General features: G+C 49.2%; 1 protein-coding gene across 1 annotated transcript in view; it reads right to left on the bottom strand.

The window, feature by feature from the left end:
• Positions 1-20,764, bottom strand: part of EFNB2 (ephrin B2) — a 41,479-nt gene extending 20,715 nt beyond the window's left edge. The window contains exon 1 of the mRNA XM_072976524.1: positions 19,990-20,764. Within this exon, the coding sequence (XP_072832625.1) occupies positions 19,990-20,111 (122 nt within the window). The 5' untranslated portion in view covers positions 20,112-20,764. The remainder of the gene's footprint in view (positions 1-19,989) is intronic.
• Positions 20,765-21,123: the final 359 nt, after the last annotated feature.

Raw genomic sequence — 21,123 nt, forward strand, 5'->3', positions numbered from 1 at the left:
CCCCCACGTCCCGAGGCCCAGTGTAGTCTCTCGAGTCCATGCTCTCTGTGGATGAAACACTGCTCCGGCTTCCGGTGGACAGACTGAAGGACTCAGTCCGAGTATTTGTGGATGAGGCCCTTCAGTCTTTACCCCTGTGCCCCACGGTGATTCTGATGTGGTTGAGAAGTGGGGGCAAGAAGCCCGGCAGTGAGGGTACCACATCGCTCACCTTCCTGACACATCCTTTTTTCTCATCTCTTACTCCTCCATCTTAAGAAACCTTCATTGCATCCCAGAACCAGAGACCAACTCCTGCCCGGGGTTCCCCACTCCACTCCAAACATTTTCTATTCTAAACCTGCTCCTTTAGTAGCTGGCACAGAGTGAGTGCCCCGCATTAGCCACTGTTAAAAGGATTCCTAAATCACAACTGAAGTCTGCAGCCGGGCACTGGTACCTGCCTCCTCTCAGCTCTGATCTTCACCCTGAGCGACTCTGGCCACGGACCACCTTCCCCGAGGGTCTGCCCAGGCTTCAGACATCTGGACCCTCAGCAGACAGATGGACTCATCTTCCTGTCCATCCGTTCAATTCCTTTAAGAAAATACATCAGGCCTCCCCCCGCCCCCAAGCTGCAGATCATCTCTGCACATCTCAGAACTCTCCCACATCACACCTACGTCTCAAGTCTGGCTCACCCAGCTCCTTCTTCATTCAAAATGCTACCAAGATCCTGTTTCCTTCATGAAGATTATTCTTTCCTGCTTCACCAAGACTCTCTGTGGATTTCCTCCCTGCCCAAGAAAGAGCCTCCTCGTGACTCCCTCTTCACTCAGCAAATCCAAGTTCTAGTTTTTGCTGGTGCTGATGGGGTGAAGTGAAGACCATTGGGCACATGGGCTGGTTTGGCTAGAAGGCTCTCCATGGTTCAGACCATATTTTCCGAAGGTACAAACCACATAAAAAGCTTTACTGGTCGGTGATGTGGGAGCCACGTATGGGGAGAGACTAACCCAAGGGATGTCTTATCAGAATGAAAGGGAAGGGGCGGAATCGCTAATTTCAACAAGCACGTTTGATATGCCCTTGAAGAGTAAATTCTGACAAAACCCACTATTCCTAATGCTTCCAAAAGCATCAGTTCACTTTTCAGAATACACTGCGGCGAAGAGTAAGGCAAGGATTTGATCCTTTACTCTGAAAAATGGTTTCAAGAGTTCCTAAACAAACACACACACACTGCTGCTTCTTTATTTAAATCCATACAAAAGGACCCAGTACTTGAGTGCTTTAGAGGTTTACTTTTTAAGCATACATGGGCACATAGCTACACAGACCGGTTAGCACAGCAGTCTCTTTAATTGATGAGATTATGGTTTCTCTGGAGACAAAGGTTGAGGCTGAGCCGAGAGCCCAAATCACGGGTTTCCCACAGACGTTACAACTAGGTGCATCGAACCCAGAAGTCCCTTTGCCTCTCAGGAGACTCCACAGTTTTTTTTTTTTAAATTGAGCTGTAGTTGATCTACAATATAATATTAGTTTCAGGTGTACAACATAGTGATGCAAAATTTTACAGTTCTACTCCATTTATAGTTATTATAAAATTCTGGCTGTATTCCCTGTGCTGGACAATACACCCTCGCAGCGTATTTATTTCCTACATAGAGGTTTGTCCCTCTTAATCCCCTGTCCCTATGTGGCCCCTCCCCCTCCCCTCTCCCCACCGGGAACCAGTCGTTTGTTCTCTACATCTGTGAGCCTGTTTTTTCCTTGTCATATTCACTAGTTTGTTGATTTTTCAGATTCCACATATAAGCGATAACATACAGTATTTGTCTTTCTCTTGACTTACTTCACAAAGCCTCATGGCCTCCAGGCCCATCCACGTGCCTTTACAGTTTCTAAGGCAACATGGGAGCAAAGAGAGCGTAACAACTAAGGCAGCCGCGCTCGTACCAGACGCTCTGAGTGACAGACGAGCAGAGGACTCTGATCGCCAGAGCTACAGTCTAGCTTCCTGAGGGCAGGCGGGTCCCATGCGTGGTTGATTCAACACCGAGTGCCCAAGGGCTGGCATCTGGTAGATGCTCGATGAATAATGTGTTCTTTGGAAAAAACATGAAAGGACAAATGGCAGCTGAGACACACACATAAATTTAAGTCAAATTAAGTGCCACAAACTAATTTGCAGATCAGAGGCATGGAGGGAATTCTGAAGTCAGGACGACCCGGAGTGGGGACAGGGGTGTGCCGAGAGCGGAGTGGCCTGCCCCCGGCACCATGGCACTTCCGGACAGCAGGGAGCGGTGCAGATGGGGTTTTGGACCCGTTTTCTCTGGATTTATGAGTGTCAGCGGTTTTCTGCCATCCCTAGTTAAAATGCAAGGCCATGTACCACCCCTAGAAGCTCTAACACCAGAAGCACCGCTGCTTTCAAGAACTTACTCTTTGCTAAGCACTGATCAAAGCACCTTCCACCACACGGTCTTGTTCTGTCACCGCACACGAACGTAACACGCAAAACAGATGAAGACGCACTGTGCCAAACCCAAGTTGAGACAGGAAAAGCCCCTTTCCCTGCACACTTCCCAGTTCTCACTGCATCACATTACAGCATAAATCTGGTTTGGGGAAACGCATCTCTTCCTAAATTGAGCTCTTCAGAGATAAGCCATGAAGTTGAGGCAAATCAAGAGAAAGAAAGTCAATCCATACACAGGCATGAGAGCATCACAAGGGCGGCCATCTGGTACGCCTGCGGTGCCCTAGGAGGCCAGGAACCACAGGGTGAGGGAGAGACTGACCACACATGGGCTTGTGTTTTAAATATGATATTACAGATGGACTCTAGACAATTTATGAGAACCGCAGAATGTATGCGAAAAGAAAACAGGATGAATTTCTTAACAATATCATTTTCGAATGGAAAACAGTATGTCTGAGAGGTTAAAATCAAATCAGTGACCACAGAGTTCAATTTCTGAAGCCAGGTCACTTTTACGTGAATTCTGTTACCTCAAGATTGCTCACAGATCTTTACAAGTCAGACCACACAGCACACCTATGCCTTGAAAGTTCGGTAACAGTCAATAATGTATGTGTCCTATTGTTGACTTCGGAATTTATTTTTTTTTTAAGAATAATTATGGTGGTGACAACTAGCTAATTTTAAATGACTACCCTGACTCTGCACAGTGAATATCAAATGCAGATTTCTTTTTTGGGTGACGAGACGACGTCCACTTTGCAGCCAAAGACGCACAGAGGAAAATCCCCATGTTTGTAATTCACACCACAGAGGGAAGGCTGTTTTTGTTAAACTATATCCAAAAAGAAAGTGGTTAGAGCTCTTATTTACTAACATCTGCTGGTTTTTATTTCAAAACAGAACACAAAGAAGACTCACAGTGTCTCCTGTTCTGTGTAGGAGAGAGGACTCAGAGGGCCAGATCCCCTCCGGGCCCCGCTGCCCTCCGGCAGGAGGGAGGCCACATCCTCCTCCCCGTCAGGAGAGCTCGGGGTCAGGACTGCTTCCTGGGCATCGGTGCTGTGGCTTGCATCTCTCACGGGAGGGCTTCCTCGGGGTGCCCACTGGAGCCGCGTGTGCTGGGCAGAAAGAGGCAACTCCCATGGTTTTTCCCAATGAATCATCCCCAAGCAAGACAATAAGATGCAATGACGCTGGGTCAGATACAGAGACAATATAATGTGGAGTGAAATGGAAACTCTGAGTAGGGTTTCCAAAGGTTCCCTGCCTGAAATGAAATGATACTAGAACTTGTTTTTTATATTCTGATTATCTATGAAACTTAACCCAAATTCTTAAAAGTTATTCACCAGACCGGACTCTGACACTTCCATGGGGAGTACTTCAAGTCACTCTAACAACCGAAATTAAGCATTAATATGTGATAATCTAAATTAGATCTCTAATACTCTCAATTAGATATTTCAACTTCATACTCATTACTGGAGAAGATTTTAAAATAATGCAGCCATGGTGGGAGGGGATAGCTCAGTGGTAGAGAGCATGCTTAGCATGCACAAGGTCAGGGGTTCAATCCCCAATACCTTCATTAAAAAAGTGATAATGAGTGAATAAATAAATAAACCTAATTATCTCTCCTCCCCCCCACCACCAAATGACACAGCCATTATGTGAAACAATATTCTTCAGAGTTTTAATCCATACTAGGAACCCATGCTTGTTTGAAAAACTAGCAGAATGCATTTAAAACATGAACCTGCCAGTCAAGAGTTCAGGGGCACGACACACAGTGTTCTCTGACAGACCAGAACATCACACATTGTGATCTCAAGTCTGGACCCCTCTGGTGGCCAGGACTGCCTTCCCAGGTCTCACAGGTCAATCCGCGGGAGGCAATGGCTGTTGGCTGACTTGTGAGCCTGGCTCAATTGAGCAGTGAGGTCCCCAGGAAGCCAGGAGCTGAGATGCGCAGGGCGGGCTGTGTAGTGACACCAGAGTTGCACCCCCAGCCCCCTAAAGATGCCCCAGTTTCCCTGCTTCTCTTCTCTGCTCCTCCCACTTCTGGACAAAACACATGCCCCTCAGGACAAACATGCAATCACTTCTCACACTTTGCTTCAAGGTTGCCAGAAATATGTAGGTTAACCTGGAAAAACAGCCAAATCACTATGGCCTCTCGATGCTGCTACAGTCTGTGAAAGCAGACAGGAAATAGAAGCCCCGGGTCCCCCCGGAGGTAAATGGTGGACGAGCATGCCAAACTACATCCAGACCAGGGCAAATCTTGTATGTTGTAGCTGAATGCAAGAATATCAAGCTGACACCAAATGAAAGAGACCAGAATAAAAGGAGATAGGCAGGAGTGACCAGTTTCTGGGTCCAAATAACTGGATCATGCAAACCCCCTCCAGACAGATGTGACCACAGTGCTTCTCACTGAAAAAGTGTCAGCTCAGATCCAGAGCTGTGTCTGTGTATAGTTATGCACATGCAAGTTAAGTATCTATGTAAATAGCTAGTATTTCCTACACACTTACAGCAGGTGTCATCCACCTGAGAAATGGGACCGTGTTACTCATGTAACAGGATTGATGCAAACTCTGTCGATGCACAAACTGGGGGGAAAGAGACCTACAGATGATCTCCCTCTATTTTTGGAGCAAACTGCCAAGCAAAAGATTCCATGTTTGAATGAGCAGACTTGACTCTTCCATGGAAAACTGATTTTATTTTTCCTTTCATTTCAAAATTACATCAGGAGTGTATATGGTAACTGTAAGTAAATGGCTACTTTCAGTTGAAGACATCCACACCCACACAGTGTGCGGGGTGTCACTCTGCTTATTTTGCCGACGTTACAGAGAACACACACACAGATGGTCCAACGTGGGGCCTTTCCTGAGACTGCTCTGGGCTACTGGATGGTGGACTTGGGGTGATTTTTAGCTTTCTGTGTTTTTCAGCATTTTCTGCAATAAACATAAAATGCTTCTGTGATCAGACTGGAAAATTATGTTTCAAGGGGCGGTTTCAGAGACAAACTGTGTCATATTCTTGAGCCATTGTTCCTGACTCTGATTTAAAACAAAATACTTAAGGCCTGTAGACTTTTAAACTTCTTGGTGATGCATTTCCTTAGAATGCCAACTAAATAAAATCATTATTCTCTGAATTGTGGCTTATTTAACACATCAATTCTTGAGTCCACAAAAGCTGTAATAAAGTACCACAAGTTTATTCAAATAAATGAAAAATATGGGATACAGTTTATGCTTAATCACTAAACTGCACAGATCTGGGAGCTGGTTAACATTGCAGGGACCCCGAATCCCAGCTCTGGGCACGAGTTTTCCCTAGCAGTTGGCACCCCAAAAATCGCACCATAGGGTAGGTTTGCTGGTTAGCCAGGGTTCTGAAGTCCACTTTGAGTTTAGCACGTTCTGGGGAATGTGCACTTTTCCCATAAAATGCTTTTATTTTTAATTAAATGTCAAAGGCTGAAGGAAGAAGAACAGTTTGTAAGTAGGTTCAGCTGAAATTCTGAGTGAGGACAAGCCGGCTGCAGCTTTGCTGTAAGTGGTTCATCTCCCTAGGCCCCTCTGGACAAAGATGCTCACTGCAAGCGATGCGTCCCAACCCCTGACCTGTAACCTCCCCACGCACTCGGGGCCTTCCAGATCTACGTGGAGCAAAAACAGCTTTCACACCAAAGCCCAGGATTCCTTTCCGAAATGCTCTGTGCACTTGGGCATATGAATCCCCCAGAAAAATGACTTGAATTCATGAGTGTGTGAATTTGCTGGCCCATTCCATAAACAGGCAGGAGGGTCAGCCTGGCCTTACTTCTGTCTAACGCTGGGCTGCTGCTGTGGCTTAACGAGATCATCTCCACGTGCCCCCACCAAAGACTCTGTGATCAACGAATCAAAGCGGAGCCCAGGGAAGACTCAGGCAGTATCTACCATGAGAAAGACTTGGGGGAAAATTTTCCCTTTTTTGTGGACAGCACTTTACTGCCCCCTTTTGCACTTTAACATGAGAACAAGTTTCTGCACAAACTTCCTCTGAAACCAGAGAGAGATGGGTGCAGCTACAGGGTGTCAGGCTTACACGGAAGTAGGTTACCAGATACCACGCTTGGACTAACAAATAATTACCTTAAAACTTCAAGCCAGGACATTGCTATCGTCTCGGTGGCTTTAAACCTCCAAGAAATAAGGTAGTAATTGGAGGCTTTAATTGACATTTTCTGCTTTGATGCTGGCATGTAAGGGCGCTGGAACAGCTGCCCGTTTTCGCAGGGGCCCCTTCTTTCACACTTTCCTACAGCAAAGATCATCTGCAACATGAAACTGATTTACTCAAGGCAAAGAAAAGAGGCCTAAAAAGTAGGCTGTACAATATGGGGCCATGAAAGTGTTCTCAATCTGAGCGCTAAGGCGGGGGGCAGGGTGCACTTCAAACTTCGCAGCCAGGACAAGCGAGATCTTTTCCAGGAGAGGAAAGATGAGCCGCACACGAATTCAAAAGCAGCCTGAGCCTCTAGGCGCACTGAATCCAGTTTAGCAACTCTTCCAGGGGAGGCGGCCTCTGCAGACACTTCAAGAAAGTGTAAGCTGCCGTCTAAAGGCACGTTTTCCCTACAGGATCCCCACCTGCAGTGGCAGAGCTCAGATGCCCCATTCTCAGCCCACCAACCTCACCCTGCGTTCAGCAGTCGGTGTCTGCTGCTGTGTAATGTACACTTTTTACTTAAACTGAATCCATTTCCCTCTGTCATCCTACAATTACCGTACAAGTCAGAATCATATTAAATTTCACAGCCTACCAGGCTGCACAACTGAACGAAAGCTGACTCCTTTTGATGTTAATCTTGTTTTTTATTTGTGAGGTAATGCCCAGAACGCTGGTGGCTAGAGTAAATTGTACTTCTGAATGCTCAAAGGTAAGATTCTCATGGTTTAAATTTTCTTTCAGGCAAAGAACACAAGTATTTACTTAATTTTTATCCATCCCATAACTTTCACCGTTTACAAAACCCTCCAGTTCGCAGAAGGACAGCCTATGATGAGCTGAGGCTGAAAAAGGTATCTTCCCCTCGAAAGTCAGCCTTTAAGTGTGTGACGCACAGGTATCATTTTATTTTTGCAGGTTCAGGAGCCGAGTTCATCTCTGGCATGGAATTAACACAAATCAGCCACCAACCTCACAACAAAAACACAGAGGTCTTTATTTATGGAACTGATCTAAACACCACCCCCCACCAAAAACTTTCCAAAAACAAACAAAAAAAATCATGCCATGAATTCTGTAGCTAGCTGAGGCAAAAGTGGGAGGTGGAGGGCTGGAAAAGGAAGGCTGGGAGGCTGTGATGTGCGGTGAGTGGGAAATGGCTGGGAGGTGAATCACCAGGGACAACCTCTGTCCTGCCACCCAACCACGCTGGCTCCGCTCTGGAAGCAGGGATTTCATACCCTACAGAAGCAAGAGACGGTGTCAGCCTCTTTCCCAACTGTTTGCACCTGCACGGTCTTGTTTCCAACCACGCTCTTTGCCAGTATCTACAAAGGATGGTAGAACTCTCATTATGAAAAGTGGCTTTCCTAAAGGAGACTCGAAGGGCATCTCCAGCGGGTTCTCTGCTGTTTCAGACATCAGCGTGGACATCCATGTGCTTACCTCCCCGAGTGGGGCCATCACCGGGAGGGGCCATCACCGGGAGGAAAAGCACACAGACGTCAGACAGAAACGGGCTGGCATTTTCAGAACTGGAAGAAATGGAATGAAGATCTTAGCACAGCACTGCCAGCTGGAGCTTGGGTGCACCTCTCCCATCCACCCTCCTCATCCCTTTCACTTCCATCCGTATTTTTTTTTTAAACTTCAAAGAATTTTGCCTCTTGAGAGAGACAACTCCCCCATGATTTATGGGTGAATGAAACCAGTCCCCTGTGGTGGGGAAAACAGCACTGAGAAGAAGTGAATACATCCAGGGGATGTGACCCTGCTCTCCAGGCTGGGACCCCGGGCCCCCCACCCCAGTGCCTTGCTCACAGGTGCCTTGCATCACAGAAGGAGCATGTCCACAAGTAAGGTTCAAAAAGAGAAGAGAGTCTCCTTGCCAGGCAAGCATCACGTCTGCTGGCACAACTGACAAGGCTGTGTGCGGTAGCTTCACAGCCACCTGTGTGGCTACCTTCTGGGCCTTGCTTGGTCTTGGCTCCACAGAGGTCAGGGCCCACTGTGGATGGGTGACGGGAGACATTCCCCCTCTCCCGCTGGGCCACAGCCCAGGGAACAGGGGAAGAAGAGAGAGGAAAAACAAAGCCACACAACCCCCAGGAAGCCATCCCAACAGCCGGGTCTGTGCCGTGAACACTGAAAAGGAGGAGAGCTGGATGGGGGGACTGCCCTCCACCCAGATTGCCCCCAGACTGTGTCAGATCGCCCCCAAAGTGTGAGAGGCACACCATTGTAACTCTGTGGACAACATCTTTCCTGCTCGGTCACCACAAGCAGCCTGGATTAGTCTGAGCCAAAAACAGACACACAAAATCACACACCCTCAGTTGCTGGCACAGGCGGCTCCTAGGCTAAAAGAGGGGAGCTGGACAGGAGGAGAGAAGACGGTGTCCTGAGCCCGGAGCTCAGAAAGGAGTAAGGATCTGGCCCTGGAGCTCAGCGGGCTCTGAGCCCCAGGGACATGCAACCAGAGGCTCACCCGGGAGTCAGAGCACCCCAGGCCCACCGGCACTCCCCACCCAGCTTCCTGAAACAAACTGCTCCGAAACTCGCGGAACATCAAAAGCCAGATGGGCTCGACTGAATGAATCCACAGGCAAGAGGCCAGAAGCCCAGTTTGCTGCCGAAACAGGCCTGGACTTGATTTGAGTCTTCTCAGCTCTGACAAGCTGGAGGCTGGCACAGGTCCCAAAATCCAAAATAAAATGGCATTTAATTGTGACGAGGCTCTAAAAGAGATGTCACACTACCTCCTTCGCCTGACACGCGCTCAGCATCGGACCAAACGTAACTCCTCGAAAACCTGACCTTTCTTCTCCCAGCAAGGAAACGAATCAAATGTTTAAATTTTTAAAAGGCAAAAGTTAATAGTCAATGGAATAATACTCAATAAAGGCATTAATATTGTACACTTTCATAACTGCCTGGTTTCCTTTGTAAAGAACCTTGTTATCAAAGATTCAAAGGCTCCATTTAGAATTGCAGGCCCATCACGGGAAAGACCATAAATCACAACAGAACAGGGGAGAGTTAGGCCCAAAACTTCCTTTTCAGCTGCCTCGAATGTACTGCTTGGAGCAAACGCACGCTTACCTTAGTCACGTGATTTCTAGCCACTCCAGGTAACAGCCTAAGAAAAAGAGGCGGAAAACTAAGAGGAGGCGTCCTGAACAGAATACTCAGGTTCAAATGCAGGCGGTACCACTTCTCAGCTACGTGACTTTGGGCAAGGTAATTAACCTGTCTATGCCTATGTCTATGGGGAATCATGAAAGCACCTCTCTCAGATGGTTATTATGAAGGTTAATGAGTCAGTATTTGTGTAGCAGTTACAGCAGCAACTGGCATGCAGTAAGTGCTACAGACAACAGTTGTTAAATAAAAGAAACTGTCCCTCAGGTGAGTAGGCTTCTAAACAGCATGTAACATTAATGCAAAAATGCCACCTTGCTGTCCCTATAGGTTGCCATCGTGTATTCATTCAACAACCCCATCTCTTACTCTACCCTGTGCCTCGAGTGGATTCAGCCCAGGGGAAGGTGAATGAATTCAGGGTTATAAACGTGACAACGAAGCATCAGGGACAAGAAGCAGAAGAGGAGCACGTACCTGGACAGGGGAAGGGAAATGAAAAGGTGCCTCATGTAGCGAGAGTGAGGAGAAGCCTGGCAGCTAAACAAGGCACGACGTAACATCAAGGACTTCCAAAGGCGCAAGTGCCATGTTATCACCTGAACGTTTTATTCTTCTTTATCCTGCATTTGTATGTAGAAGACAAACTGAACAGAGCCAGGCACACGGTAGATACTCATTTAACGTTTATCAACAGCAGCTGACATTTATTGGTTCATCGTGCCAAGTACAGAGCTCAAGTCTTTGCCTCCTGACCACGGCCGTATCACCCTTTCACTTGGTCCTGGAAGACTACTGTCCCCACTTTAGGTTTGGGAGAATGAAGAGACGTGAAGGATATGCTCGCAAAGTTACAGAGCTGAAAAATGACTAACCGGGAGCGGACCCGCACAGCCAGATTCCCAAGCATGTACTCTTAACTGAACAGCACCTGCCCGGCTGTCTCTGCTAAGCTGAACTGCCTGGCCTTCCCACGATCAGCACAGACACTCCGAGAACCAGCAGACGGTGCTAACTCTCATAAGAACAAGGGGGCTGGAGTCACGGGGCTAGCTCTCCCCACGGGGTCTGTTTGTTTCACTTGTGGGGTCTGTCTTTGAGCTCTGCCCAGACGCGTCAAACAACGTAGGTTGTTACAGACGGCCGCTTCACAGGTGCTCGCTGCCTTCAGCTGAAATGTATTCCTTTGACTTGCTCGGTGTTTTTCCTCTCAGAGATCTCCCGTGACCCTGCCTGTGGTCTCTCCTGACTCAGTTTCCCCACCCCTGGGGAGGAACGCCATCCCTTCCTGCACACAGGTCCCATGAACCACTGCACAGAACGCGTTTGCTTCCTCCAGGAATCCCCTCCCTAATTGTTTTAGGGTTTAAGTCCCTTGAGGGTAGAGATTGCTCTTTGTACTCTCAGAGCCTCATGTAACAGACCTCACAGGTAACAAATGCTTGTTGAACAAATCAATGAATTATCTGCCGTCAGCGATCAACAAAGCAGGAATGGAGGCCGCCAGCAGGGAGGTAAGGCCTTCTCCAGAGATCCAAGGCAGCCTTTAAGAGGATGATGACCTAATCTTGAGCTGTTTTCCAAAAAGAAAAAAAAGCAGATTTAGGGCAACAGTTCTCAAGGTGTGGTCTCACCCCCATCAGCTGAGAGCTTGTTAGAAATGAGAATTTCAAGGCCCACCCAGACCTTAGGAATCTGGAACTCTGGGGACGGGCCAGTAATCCTGTTTTAACAAGCCCTTCAGGTGATTCTGATGCCCTAAACTCCTAGAACCTCTGGGCTGGAGGTGTATCTCCAGTAGCAGGTGATCTGTTAACACAGCAGGGGCGGGCGGCCATAAACTGACATCTGGGTTCTGTCTCCTCTTTCAGCTAATACTTACTGGATGTCAATGCTAGCAGGCAGAGATTGATGACATGAACGAATTCTGGTCCCTGTCTTTTAGGGATGGGCAGGGTGGCGAAGGGGATTAAGATGTGCCTATGAATCATGGCTGTGCCGCGAATAATGTCCTCCCTCTGCCCTGGGTATTTCACTGAAGTGCTGTGGGATTACAGAGAAAGGGGTTAAAGAAATTATGTTTGATCCACACCATGGGGAGAGCGAGCACTTGTTCAGAGGAAGTTGTGAACTTGAAGGACAGTCTGTTTTCCCACAGACAAAGAGGGATTCAGGGCTCAGCGAGCTTGTTTTTATCTAAAATGTACCCTCAAATAAAGTTCTGGTAGCCAAGTGAATACGGACATTTTCTAACTTCTTCTGCGGGTAGATCCATTCTGAGCTGGCCTGGAACGTCAACGGCCAGGCCCCACTCACTCATCAGGCAGTTACCATTCAGGACAAACGCTTTCAGGCCACAGGGAGTCAGCTTAACGGGTGGGAAGAGCAAGAACTGAGATTCAGAAGCGTTTCATCAGGGGGTGACCCCACGCTGGGCCTCCTGGTCCTCAGCTGGGACGGAAGAGGCTGGCGAGATGCCGGAGGGTGGCATTTTGGACAGCGGCTCTGCAGGCCAGAGGTCCTGGTGTGCACAGGGGTGTGTGGGTAGCACTCCTCGTTATTCGGGGTGGGGGGCTATGGGAGTCATGCCTCAGGGGCGACAGAGGCTTAACTAGCAAGTACTGGTAGAAGGATCCAAGGGCTGTAATTAAAACTGGGTGCAACCAAACTTACACTGAGAACACGAACTGGACTGTTGAACCGTTTCAGAAAGGAAACATGAAGACACTGAAGTTTTCAGAGCTGGGTTCATTCATCGCATTCTGAATGTCTGCCCACCACTGAGAAGTTAGAACCTTCACCTACCCATGCTCTGGAGAATGGAAATAGCAAACTATTAACACTTCACTGCTGCCAATTTTCCCTTCATATGTTGTTTGGAGAATTACAAAGGGCAGAAACAACTTGTTTTTCTTTAACGGCGCTTTCTCCTACTATGTTTTTTTATTTGAAATCAGCACATATGCCCTCGCCAGCCACAAAAGACTGTGGACTAGAATTACATATTTGATATTTATCCATGAAAAGGAAAATAAAGAGCCTCTGCAGATTCTCTGCAGGAGCAAGAGAAATGGGGGCACATGGCACTCAGTGTGCGTGGAAAACATTTCGTAACTGATCACCTACTCCTTTCCCTGGGTGGCCGGATCCAACCATCCTTATCTGAATACTGTGCACTCTTCTCTAAGGTAGGATGCAAAGCCTTAAGTGTGGGACGCTGGTCGGTGAACGAGTGGCAGGACTTTTCAGCATCACTTCTTTAATCACTTTAACCCTGTTCCTAATAGAAAGCTGGAGGCCAGGGCAATTCAGCGTCTCCTTTTGTCGTTTGCCTGCCATAAATATGCACCAGTCTGCATTTGAAAGGCTGAAGGAGGCCGCAAGCTTGCTGGACATTTATCATGCTCTGTTCCCTGTTAACAAGAAAATACTTTAGCTGAATGGGCCATTAGCAGTCATTGTCAAATGGAGAATGCAAGGTGCTTGGATGTGACCAGCTTGTGAATAGAGGGGGGGGTCCCCTCTCTGATGAATCTGGACCAGTGCACTGGATCTTTTGATATGATTTTTGAATTAAATTAGGAAGGGAGGTCAGGGAGCAGGGCACTGGGTATGGCAGATCTCTGAGCGATCATTTTTGAACGTCCTTAAATGGTGAGAGCCACACAGTCATGACCAGAAAAACAGGCAACAAATGCAGTAAATGAATCTATAGCCCTGAAGAGTCGAGTCAGCGCTCTGAGAATTAGGAACAAAATCAACACAGTGGGTCTGAGAACGACTGTTTAGGATCCAGGGAGGGTCTGCAGACACAGACTGTCAGTCTAGGAAGGTCCCAGGTTGCTGTTAAAAGACCGGCACTGAATCCCCTTGATCCTTTCCAGAGAGACAGACACTTGGGGTGTTTGCAGCCTTCAGTGTTGTCAACATCTGAAGAGTTCAGACTGTCCTGCACAAATGCTGAGACTCTTCTATAGCGCCAGGTAGGTGGCAATACAGCAAATCTCTCCCTTCTGGCTTGACCCAGTGGGCGGATGCCGCTCCGCATGTAGCCCAGTCCCTGCCTCAATGGCCCAACATGGAAAGTGCGGACGGTGGAAACAAAAGCCCAGCTCACCTACCAGGCTGCTCGGGACAGGGGGCAGTAAGATTCGAGAGCTTGGCGAGCCTCTTTCGTTTTGAACTTTAGAGCTGGGCAGCACTAACCCTTTACAACCCTGTGGCTTCCACGAGGGGGGCCTACCCCCTTCAACTCGACTCAAGGTTACCAGTGAAATCTCATCTAGACACAGCCCATCGGCTGGTCTGGGCACTTGGATCACTACTGATGTGAATGAACACGAAATTTCCCCCCTTTATTTACTTTATTATGTATTTTCTTTTCCAGGGTGGGAGAGACAAAGGTCAGAGTGGAGCCCTCTGGCTGAGGGAGGGGGAACGATGCAAAATGTTTACCTCGGCTTCTCCCACGCGGCGTGAGATGGCGCTGGGGCTGAAAGGTGGCCGGAATCAAAAGGGCTGTGTTTTCTTTTCCGATAACTCGGGCCCTACCTATCCCCCTGCTCTCTGTTCCTTCCCAGCAGGTCCCCGCCTGAGGCCCACGGAGATGAAGACAAGCACCGCCAAGTGCAGCTAATCCTGCAGACGGGCTGCTGCTGTCAGGCCAGGAGTTAAAAAGGAAAACCTTGCAGGCCTTCACCACTGCGGCGATCTGAAGTTTTAATCAGCCCCAATCTCCATCTCTGCAAAAGGCCGTCAATGAAATCCACCTTTGCTGTATTATCCACCACCAATGAGCAAGAACTGAGCATCTTTTCTTTGCGGCTTCAACCATCCCGGGGCCACAAGTGGGGCTTTCATACTTTCTAATCCGAGTTTCCAAGTCTGTGTGGTTCTCACATAATAGCCAACAGCCTGGAGCAAGGGCCTTCCTTTCTGCACCCTTTTCAGAGACGTGTCATTCCCAACTTCAAGCTAATCTATATGTTGCCATGGCGTCCCCCTTTATCTGCCTTTACATCTTATGAACTGCATGGATTTACCACATTATTTTTATCTGAAAGACAGAAAATGGTGGTTTTATTGCCATACAATCAGATTACGGCTGCTAGTTTCTCTATGCCTTTTTACCACACTTCAATCAAAAGAGATCAGTTTCTTTATACTCTGCCCTTGATTTACATTACATCTGTAAAGACCCAGTCTGGGTTGTAATCCTCTTATTAACTATGACCAGGGTTGATTTGCCTAAAAATAAAAGCAAATTGTGTCAGACCCTTTCACTTTGTTTTTGATTCGGAACGACAAAATGGATTACTAAAGAAATCTTCAGAGTTCACACGGCTAGTATAGTCCTGAATTTAAAATGAGAATTAAACAAGTCAAACAGGAGAGCCACGTCCACGGCCTACACTTTCCATCATGGGAGTAGGGCTGAACGGCTCATGTCTTTGTATTCTTTGGCTTTAGGGAGACAATGAAGCCACAGGAGTTTTTCCAAGCTGTTCGGAACACTGTTCCATACCCTACCCTTCCCTCTTTGCTTTTCTTATATTCCTCTCCCAGCCCCATTCTAAATCCTCCCCTCAAAAAAAAAAAAAAAAAGATGGGGGTAGGGTGGGGGAGCTCTTCCCTGAAAGAGCTAATTCCTGACTAGCAGCTTATAGTTCTATGGGTTCTGCATATTTTAATCAAAATATTTTAAACAGTTGAACACTCCTATTTGAGGCTCTACCCCATGCACAAAGGGCGCGCTTGTAAGCAAATCTATGTAGATGTCCGATAAGTGACCTGAAAAACAAGCTGTGTGTGTCTGCGGCCAGGAGTACCATCTCCAGGAGGGTTCTTAGGGAGCCCTGCTTTTTTGTCTAATTGGCAATGGGAGGGTTTAAGGATAAAGTTTTCCTAAGATGGGAAAGAAATATCCTTCTTAAATGTTTTTTCTTCCTGGATGGGGGTCTCCAGGCTGTGTTTCCTTCCCCCGCCACTCCCATTCCTGTGACGCGTCACTGCGGTCATGCTGGGATCTCAAACCGGTTCCCTTTAGGTGAACGCGCTGTGAAACGCTGCTGGAAGGCAGGTGTCACCTCCACCTCCCGGGAGCTACCTGAAGCCTGTCAGTGGAGGACCAGGCAGCAATGCCCCTCTGGAGGCAGTTATCCTGCTGACCCACCCACTGAAGGATTTCTCTGAGCAAACTGCCAGATAAGAGGTTTTCCGATAATGAATCCAAATCTACGAATGACTCCAGGTGGAGGAACCACTCCCATGGGCAGTTTTCGGCTGGTCTGGGGACGGTGCCTAATTTACCTGCCCCCTACTTTCGCCTGGCTGTCAGGAACACTGAGGAACGCTGGAGTCATTTGCATTTCTTTGCATTGCAGGACAACTGTCAACAGCCACACTTTATGAAAGATTGAGGACCTAGAGCTTAACAAATCATCTCAACCTCCAGCTCCCGTTTCTGAGGCTTGGAGTTGTGATTGCTGAGGTTAAAAAGTGCAGTCCCTGGACACCCGATTCCCAAATAAATTCTCTCCTCGTCTGAACAGAAGGCTACCAGGCATGTTGCGAGATGTCGCCGCAGCTCCGTCTTTGTGCTCTCCCTGGCTCAGCTGTCCTGGGGAACAGCGACAGTCCATTACCTACAGTTTATCATCCTGACAAAATGTGAGGAATGTGGATGTGAAAGCACTCACAATTCCACCCCTGGTGCTTTGTGCTTTTTTCTCTCTATATTAAAACCGACAAGATTAACCCAAACGCAAACTGTGGAGCATAGTTCAAGGGGCTATTCAATCAGTGCTGAATGTGCATTTGTTTACCTACAAAAATAAGAATTTCAGACACAATGGAAGGCAGGCTGGCTGATATATGGTATTGAATGGACTGTTTAAACAGCACTATCCATTGTAGTTTATTTTATCAATCTCTGACAGGTCCGTATTTATTCAGAGCCCAACTGTGGTGGAGCCCATGTATTATAGGTTATCTGGATAATATCCAGCCATTCTTTTGTATCAAGTCAATCAATATCAGGAATTCAGTATTATGTCCGGGAAAATGACATGGGAAAAGCAAAATGCTTCGTTAACTAACGAGTACGTGGTGCATAGGGAATAGCACTCCTAGACGTAAGAAATTAATGCTCCATTGAAATTTCCAACACAGTCGGTGTAAATCACTCTAGGATACCACACCAATACAGACTTGCTCACTCTAAAGTGAAATTAATATATATATATATATATATATATATATATATATATATATATATATATATTTAAAAGAGCCAACTATTTTATTTTGGCAAAAACATCATGCTTGGAAAAAAAAACTGTTCTACTGAAATGTTAATTAGAAATGAAAGCCAAGCTTTGCCTTTCTCTCCAGAGTTAAAAAAAAAAAAAGCTACACAACTTAAAGGGCTACAACTGACACAGCTCTTCCAGAACCTACAGATGCAATCACTAACGTTTCAGCACACAGAACTTCTTCCCACTGCTGCAAAAACTCTCGGGGATGGGAGCAGCAGACAGTGTGACTGAAGTAGTTATGGAGACAGTGAATTTACAGAGGATTTTCTGGACCCTGTATCCAAACAGCTGCTGCATGCTCCCTATGTTCACCACCTGCTAAAAAAGCTGACCTCCAAATGAAACAAATCTAATTACTGATGGCTGCTTCATTACAAATGAATTGTTCCACAATTCACATGAACTGATGTGAAACTTCAATGCATCTGATTACTTTCCTGCCACGTCACATTTACTGACCGAGAAACTTTTCCCTGGAAATAATATGCGCACCTCCCCCCAAATAAATTCAACTCCTTGGCACCAGGGTTTTTTTTCTTTTTTTAAAAAATTCATTCTCAAACTTAGAAAAGGCTCTTTCATATCATTCCTCCAGGAGGAAATCTTTCTGATCTCTCAAGCTAGCATTCCGCTGCATACTTTACTAAGCAGACCTTTTTCAGGGACAAATTATCTCACCCTCTAGGCCAGCCATTATCATGAGAATTTTAAAAGAAATTCTACTCTTGAAAGACCGGGGCAGTCACGCCAACAGCAACATCATCAGTGCAGGGAGGCAGGCCTCTCCAAAAGCAGGCCTCCAGGAGGTCTTTAAATCTGTGGCCACAGCTCAGAAAAACAGCCTAATCCTCATATCAGGATAGTGAGTAAGTATCAGTCATCCCCCCTCCCCCAACACACTGGGGGAAGAAGGAATTAATGTCTAAATCTTAGATTGAAATAATTACTGCTCTACCTTTTTTTCCCAAGTAGGTATTTGTGATCCTCCCGAATACACGCTGAGCGGGTAGCTAACAAGAAAATAACCTACACTGAGCTGAACGCTGAAAGTAATGGGAACTTCTTTAAACAAGATATAAATATAAAAATTAAATCCTTTTGGGGGGAGGGGGAACCAACCAGCCCCCAACGGCAGTCCATCAGTGAAAGTGCAAAGTAGAGCAGGCGGCCTCGTGGGGAGAGGGGCGCCGCGAGCATTGCGCATGTTAGAGTGACCTCTGTAGGCACAAAGCGAGCACTGGCTGGTCTCGGCCCAGCTCCCGGCCCGCCCGGCCTCGCCGACGCCCGACCCGGCGCGCAGGTCCGAGCCCCGCGCTTTCCCGCACCCCTCGGTGCTTCACGATCCCGCATGACTATAAAGATGTTCCCGCCACTACTTTCTCAGCAAACACAGTATCTTACATCGAATTAAAAAGAAAAAAGAAGTCCATAGAAGATCGGGCTATGTGGAAGGAGGCTGCATTCAGCAACTTTTACCTACGAGCAGTGTTGGGACCTGCCATCCAGCATCCTACAAGAATTTCTGTTTAATCCGATTTACGGCTGTGGCGTTTTTCGCCCTTTAATGGGGAGTTCGTGGTGAACATGTTGGTGAATTCGAAATTTACCACTTTTAAAAGAGTAGATATAATTCTTTAATTAAGACGTGATTTCTAAATCAATCCGCCGCCCCTTTATTCCTAAATACATGACCAACTTGTTCAACTTCAATTAGGTCACTGATTTTGCTTCTGATCTCAAATGCTTACTCCTGAACGGCCAATGTCTTCATACTTCGCATCCCAAGTTTCCCAAGGTTAAAATTCCACGATTCTGTAAAATGTTGTGGGCTATGATTCGAACTACATCCCGAGAATGAGGTAATACGCAATACCGAATGCACAGATGACTAATTACGAGGCACAGCCACGTATATTTCGGGATGGTTGGCCTTTTCTAAATTCTAAACTACTCTGGTAGCTCACCCCGAAACTTAATCTCCACAAGGCCTGGCTTCCTCCCGGCTGCACTGTAGATAAAAGCAAGTCGTTTCCAAGGATCCCATTCCCGCCCAGGCTCCTCAAGCGCGAAGGCTTCAGGGGCTGTGTAGAATGGGCAGGGCCTTAATTAAGCTTTTGCAGAAAGCGTCCTTAAAATCAAGTCAACAATCGGGACCGCACAGAGTTCGGGGCCATTGGTTTAGAAACCAAGGGAGAGGTCTCTGCGCATAGGGTTCCTCGGGAGCAGCCTAAGGCCCGTCTCCCGGGCAGGGAGGGAAGTTTTCCCCAGCAGGAGAGCTCCCCGCGCACCCTCGGGCAGGCGGCGCGGCGCTGAGGCGCGTGAGCTCCCGGAGGCCCAGGGACCACAGGCTCCCTTCTCCAGGGTGCGCTCCACTGCTCCCGGCCCGCCGACCCCGCCCGCCCGCGGGGCCCGGACAGCGCTCCGCCGCTCCTCTGGAGCGCAGCATCCCCGCCTCTCCCGAGCCCGCCAGCCCCCGCGTGCCGGCCAGCCCTGTTTGTAGCCCTGTTCTCCGTCCTTGAAAATAAGTGAGAGTCAGGTATCGTCATCGGACCCCTTCCCGAACGTTGACACCCGAGGCAACAGGGGCTTTTTAGCGCCGGGGAGTTGACTGGGGAAGGAGAACGAGGAGGGCGACGCTCCAGCTGCAAGGCCGAGCCGGAGTCACAACCAAGTAAAACGTGGAAGGGTGGGGGGCAAGGGAGCGCGACGAACAGAGGTTCCAGAAACAGGCTCGGAGGCTCGGCGGCCCGACCCTTCCTCCCACCAGGACAGCGCGGCGCGGCGGACCCTGGGCGACAATCGAGGGGGATCGCAGACGCTACTTACTTGGAGTTCGAGGAATTCCAATAGATGGGCTCTAAAACTATCGATCTGGAAATCGCAGTTCTGCATAAAACCATCAAAACTCCCCAGCAGTACTTCCACACGGAGTCCCTCCTCGCGGCCATGGTCAAGCCGTTCCCAGCTCCGGGCACTCCTGGCGTCGGAGGAACCGGGCGCGGAGCCCCAATCCTCGGGGCAGACAAGGGGGAGACCGCAGACAGCTCCTGGGCGCGCCGAGTAGCTCCAGCGGTCGCCGAGGCCGTGGGCGCTCCCTTCGGGGCCCTCAGAGCGCGGGGCGGGAGCGCACGCGCGTGGCGCGGCGGCGCGGCGGGCTCGGGGCTCCGGGGCGCCGCGCCGGACGCAGCTCGGACAGCCGGCTCCCGTGCGGCTCCAGGGTGCCGGGCGCGGGGCGGCAGGAAGGGCGCGGGGCCGGGACACAAAGGCGGAGACACGACTCGGCGCGAGCAACGGGCTCTGAGTCCCGAGCGGAGCCGCCTCGCACTATAGATCCAGGGGGGCGGGCAGCGGCCCGAGCGCGCGGGCGCCGCTTCGGCGCGGTTCCATGTCCCGAAGCGCGGAGCGCGAGCGGCGAGGGGCGCCTCCGGGCGCACGGGAGCCTCCACAGTCCTCGCGGCTCCCAGCCCGCGAGGCAGGCAGGAGGGGCTCGGTCCTCGCCGCAGGCGCCGGACGCGCGCGGGCCTTTGTGTGCGGGGAGGGCGCCGGGACCAGCTCCGCGCGCGGCTCCTCGCTTCAGCCGGCGCCGCCGTCCCCGCCGAGGAGAGTCAGCTCCGCCGGCGCGCTGTCAGAGCTCTATAAACGGGGGGCCCCGCCCCACAATGCACAGCCCATTGGCCCGCCACTAGGCAGCCGCGAGCCGGTTGGGCAATAGGCCCGTCCGTCAGCCGCCCCCGCCCGACATTGGGCGCCGCGAGGCGGGGCGCCGGCTGACAGGTGAGCCCCGCCCCCAGCCCCGGGCGGCGGCGCGAGCTGAGTGCCCGGGAACCGGCGAGAGAGAGGGGCCTGTGCGTGCACCCCGCGCCCCTCGAGCGGTGGGGCCGGGGCGGTGATGGGGCAGGCGAGTGGGGAGCGGGATAGCACAGACCACCTGTCCCCGCGCCCAGCACGCGCTCTCATTGC

This window comes from Vicugna pacos, chromosome 14, assembly GCF_048564905.1.
Source record: "Vicugna pacos chromosome 14, VicPac4, whole genome shotgun sequence".
In the NCBI taxonomy this organism is placed as follows: domain Eukaryota; kingdom Metazoa; phylum Chordata; class Mammalia; order Artiodactyla; family Camelidae; genus Vicugna; species Vicugna pacos.